This window comes from Nicotiana sylvestris, chromosome 12, assembly GCF_000393655.2.
Source record: "Nicotiana sylvestris chromosome 12, ASM39365v2, whole genome shotgun sequence".
NCBI classification, from domain to species: Eukaryota; Viridiplantae; Streptophyta; class Magnoliopsida; order Solanales; family Solanaceae; genus Nicotiana; species Nicotiana sylvestris.
In genome coordinates, this window is record NC_091068.1 from 1,740,884 (window position 1) to 1,746,540 (window position 5,657).

Consider the following 5,657-nt stretch of genomic DNA (forward strand, 5'->3'; position numbering starts at 1 on the left):
ATTTTTAATAGGGAAATTTTACCCCTAGTACAATTCTAAAAAGGGAAAATATCCTCCTTGTACATCAGTCACTGATACTTTACCGGCATCGAGCGAGATCCGCATCGTGATATCCAGTTGGGTGCGGATATCACGGCCCTCTGTTAGTAGTATGCAACCGTTTGTACTGCCTTCCGAGGTCTTGGAACTCGTTTCAGGTTCGGGGGGTGTTGACTTGTCGGGCTCGGTGGCGGGCACGTACTTCGTCAGACTCACCTAGAACTCGGGGTGTGTGCTGACCCCTAGTTCACCCGTATACAATATGACATATATTTTCACAGACACGATTAATATGAAACCATATTTAATTGATTTATTCTCTTCTTAATTTATTACTTAATCATTATAAACTAATATAATTTAATATAACATTCGATACGGATAAGTTTTTACCTCGTCCAACTTGGCTAATAAACTGTCACGCGCTTCAAAACTAATCAACCCACGCTCTTTGGCTGGTTGGCTGGGACTCATCAGTCACATCAATTTCCAACATAAAATTTTCTCTCTTTTCATATCTATAAGATGAGACTGATCAAATTCATGAAAGTGATACAAATAATTAGTCACCAACCATCCATGCCTATCAGTATCAGTCAACATCTTGTGCACATGCTGCCTTATATATCATTAGGAGCAACCTACGATGCTGGGGCACGATGTGACACCAATATAACAATTGTGGTACCACGCTACGCGAATTCGGATTAATCGAGACCTCAGAACAAGTATCGAACATCGAAGAAGAAAAAAAAAACCCCACCATGTTCCGTTTTCGTAAACTGATTGCTTGTAGCAGGGGCGAAGCTATGTGTGGCCAGGGGTGGTCAACCGAACACTCTTCGCCGACAAAGTATATTATGTATGGAGTAAAATATTACTTGTTATTCATAATAATAAAAATAGATTTTGAATACCTATTACGTGTTATGTATTGATAAATATTCAAAAAAATAGATTTTGAACACTCTTGCATAACACCCTTATTGAATTTTCTGGCTTCACCACTAGCTGGTAGATCTGATTGAATCCCGAACCACGCGAGAGCCCAACCCTGGAGGAATGCATGGTGCCCATTGATTTTTTTTTTTTTTGTTTTTTTTCTTCTGAGCTTTATGATGTATTCTATGCCCTATGGTTTTTTCAAGAAGATGATTGAGGGGTCGTTCTTGATCAATTTGGTTTTCCTTTAAGAGTTTGTGGGCTTATGAAAGGGACAATTGTTGGAACCATTTGCCCCCACTTGATGCCTATATTGACATTGCACAATCCTTCATGACTTTTCCCTTTTGGTCCCATGGCTTTGAATTGATCATTCCATATTTTTTTCTTTTGGGTTATGTCCGATAATTGATACCCGTATTGAAACTCCGACTAACCGAGTACACGTCGCATAAGGCCTATTAAGAAAGGAAGTGCTCTCTACTATGGGCTTTTCTATACTCAGAGCTAGAACCCAGAGTCGGGAGTCTATCAGAAACAACCTCTCTACCTTTAAGGTAGGGGTAAGGTCTACATATACACTACCCTCCCTAGATTCCACGTGTAGAATTATACCGAGTTTATTGTTGCTGTTATTCAGAGCTAGATTCCCATACCCCGAGTTAAGAATGGAGGGATCCTATCTATTTCACCATAATCCTTTAAAACGGCTACTTTGCATCTTTTTTCCTATATATATTGTATTTATCTTTCTTTCTCTTCTCCTTCTTTTATTAAATTTTCTCCTTCAAATTTCCATGTTTTGCACTTGACTCCGCCTATTCATTTAAACATTTCATTTATTTGACAAATCGAAGCAACAAATAGGGCCAAATTTCAGTGGATTGTGAAAAAAATATTCTTTCAGTTTTCACTTACAATATCTTGTCGTGTATTTAAGTCTTCTACGAAGAATATTTACCTATGTATCATTTAAGGGTACATTTAATTTGTATCATGTATTAAGCCTTAAGCGGATGCTTAGGTTTAATTTAGATATGATGTGTTAGTGTAGCTTAATTTATGACATAAAAATAAGCTAGAAATTATTATCTAAATTATAAGTTTTCAAAATAAACTAGAATTTGCAATTAATGTTGCATGGCTCGTGGTCAGTTTTCATTTCAATCAATTATTGAGAGATTCCAATACTATAGTACGTACTTGAAAATACGTATTGGTCTAGTGGCTTTCAAATGAGTCATTTTCTTATGTTATGTTCCTTTATTGGTACCTAACTAAAACAAGTCAAAATCACTTGATTATTTGTGTCGAGCATTTTAAAATATAAAGTAAGGTGTTTTCAAGAGTACTATATAGTAGTACCTTTAATTTCAAGATAGCTAGATATAGCATATTTATATGAATTCATTTGAAACAGTACTACATATGAATTATCAAAGAGAATACTAGACACAATTTTTTTTAAATTCTAATGTGTAATTCACATAGGGTCTTGAGTGAACGGTCTTCGAAAACAACCTCTAATTAAGATAGGGGTAAGGTTGCATGCTAAGTTACTAACTACCCTCAACGCAAATATTATTGTGAAAATCAAGGGAGAGTGTCGTTTTAGAAAAGCTACAATAGTTTCCAATTTCCCCGAGCTTAGGGGTCAGTTAGGGGGGTAACCGGCCAGTTGATCAGCTCATTCGGGGTTAACCTGTCGATCAACTTTAGGCTGAGCTTCTAGTGAAAAACTAAAACCCTACCTTATAAAATGAAATTCCGTTGTTTTGTAATAACATAACTTTTTTTCTTTTCAGACCTCACTTATGGAAATACACTGAGTTTGTTGTTTTTGTAATTTACAGAGGGTCAAAATGCAAATGTGGCGAGTGACGCATTATAAACCGCCAAAAATTTGATCTTCTAGTCTTTGCATTATTTGAACAATTCAAATATAGTTTAGCTACTTTAATATGTCACCAAATAGTTTGTGATTTTATAGTTACAATATGTAAAGTTCATATACCTTAGTGTGACAAAATATAATGTTATGAATATATTATTGTATTGGGAAAAAACTGAGTTTATATTAAAGATGATGTGGCATGACACGTGGATTAGTTAAATGGTCAAAACGCAGCAATTGACTAAGAGGCACGGATGGAGACATCCACGGGAAGAAGAATTTAAATAGGCACGAGACGACGTATAGATACGAGTCTCGTACCAATTTAAATTATTTACAGCCAACGGATTAGAAGGCATTGAAGACAAAGATCTGATGACAGAAAGGAGTCCAAATTCATTATTAAATACTTGATACGTTACAAAATTGGTATTTAATAGGAATGATTGTATAACGGCTTATTTAATGTCATTTATTACTCATGATTATATCATTAAAGCTGAGGCTTCATTCCTTTACCTAGAATTATCTATAAAAGGAAGAAGTATCATCATTTGTAAGGACACGGAATACTATTGAGAATTTATTGAAATACACATCTATTTGTTTTTTTACCATCATTCTCAAAAGTATTTTATTTTTGTCTCCTGATTATCAGTAACCCGAATTTCTTTTTAGCTTTGACCAAAAACTCAGATTTTTGGTTAAACAATTATATTATTACAGAGAGTGAAATCCAGTAATCAAAACCCGTCCTTGAAACTAAAAATAGTAGAAATAGTTTCTTAAGGTTGGATAAGAAACTAAAATAAGAAGGTAGATCTAAAATGGACAGTTTTTATTTTTATTTTATTTTATTTTCATTTCTTAAAATTGACAGTTCAAGTCTTAAAATAGACAGTTCAAAGTGTAAAAAGGTGAGCAGCACAAATCATACGACAGCACTCCTACATCTCCGAATGGGACATCATCGTATATAAAGACACATTCTCACATCCCTTTCACTAATCACCCCCACCCCACCCCCACCCCCACCCCACCCCCCAACAAACTCCCCTCCCCCCTCCCCCCTCCCCCCCTCCAATATCTAAAAAAATAATCCATTTTTATCATTTAAAAAATGCTCGGATTTGTGTTTCTATTTTTCGAGATTTTTTTTTTGAAAAGAAAAAGTCGTTATATTTATTATTTATTCATGCCCTTGTCGTTAGTAAACCTTGTCATTGACGGAGCATCAATGTAAAATAGATGAACTCTGTGATTCAAAGGAAAAATATTCAATTCTACCCCAGTAGATGCATGTTCATCAATACTAAACAGAGTCAGATTGATGTAAATCATAAACGGAGAACTTACAGGTATTTTCTTGTAGCGAAAGCCAAAAATTAATTAACTCACAATTATAATTACTGATAGGTGATAATTCTCTCACGGGATATCAGACGTAACTCTTAACTATACCTTAGTCTAAACTCTAATCTTTAAGCGATAGAGAGAGCATTTTGGGAGGAGAGTTCTTTCCTATATAGTAATCGTATAACGCTAGCTAAATTGTTTCTTGAGCCGAGAGTATATTGAAAATAATTTTTTTATTTTTAAACGATAGAAGTAACGTTTTTCGCTTTTTCTATTCTTAGCTAAATTGCGAAAAAGGGCACAAATTTGACCCTTTTTCGCTTTATTCTATTCATACTTTCCTATATAATCCCCCACCTTCAACATTCCCCCTTTAACAACCAATCTCAGCTCAACTCTATATCCATCACTAATTCCTCCATTTTTTTCACGCACTACACACACTACTATTCAAAGAAAACACCTTTCATTTTCATCTTCTTTTTTTTTTCTTTTATTCTTTCACAAAGCAAATAAAAAAAAATAAAGATTAATTATGGGTTTTCCACTAGGCTACACTGAACTTTATCTTCCTAAATTACTCCTTCACGTTATTATAATTTTGGGTTTCATTAAAGAACTCATTTGCACACTATTTAAGCTTTTGGGCCTCGAGGATTTTCTCGAGCCCGAATTTTCATACCCGACCCGACCCGAATCATGTTCGGAGCCCCGGTTTCACTCATTGTCGGCGGCGTTGATAAGGGAGATATTACCGGTGGTGAAGTACTCGGAGATAATGGACCCGCCGGAGAACTGTGCGGTGTGTTTGTACGAGTTCGAGTTGGACGATGAGATCAGACGGCTGAGGAATTGTCAGCATGTGTTTCATCGGAGCTGTGTGGACCGTTGGATGGATCATGATCAGATGACGTGTCCGCTTTGTAGAGCAGTTTTTGTACCAGATGATATGATGGAGGATTTTAATGAGAAGTTGTGGTTGGCTTCTGGAGTTTCTGATTTTTATGACGAGTATTCATCTATTGCTGCTGGTTTGTAGTAGTCATAATATTTTGTTTAAATCTTTTTGTTTTTTCTGGTCGGGATTTGATCTATGTTGCCTCGACTCTTCAAAATATTGTTGCATTCGCATCAGATCCTTTAAAAATGTACAATTTTTAAACACACACCCGACAATTTTTGAAAAGTACGAGCAATATAGAATTTGATAGTGTAAAATATACCAAAATGTATATACTATAAGAGAGAAAAAAAGTAAAAAGAAGAAAGGTTTTGTATAGTCTGCAATTTTTTGGGAATGTGGAATGAGAATTGATAGTTTTATTTTCAAGCAAAAATGATAATGTTTTATTTAATTATCACAAAATACTTAGGCGACTAGTTTGAATTTGTATCTAAGTTAATAAAGTATTGCTCCTAATTGTTA

The 5,657-nt window shown here is 35.0% G+C and overlaps 1 protein-coding gene across 1 annotated transcript; it reads left to right on the forward strand.

The window, feature by feature from the left end:
• Positions 1-4,597: 4,597 nt before the first annotated feature.
• LOC104235883 (brassinosteroid-responsive RING protein 1-like) lies at positions 4,598-5,417 on the forward strand. The gene has a single exon (XM_009789712.2). The coding sequence runs from the start codon at positions 4,767-4,769 to the stop codon at positions 5,268-5,270; it is 504 nt and encodes a 167-aa protein (XP_009788014.1). The 5' UTR covers positions 4,598-4,766; the 3' UTR covers positions 5,271-5,417.
• The last annotated feature ends 240 nt before the right edge of the window (positions 5,418-5,657 follow it).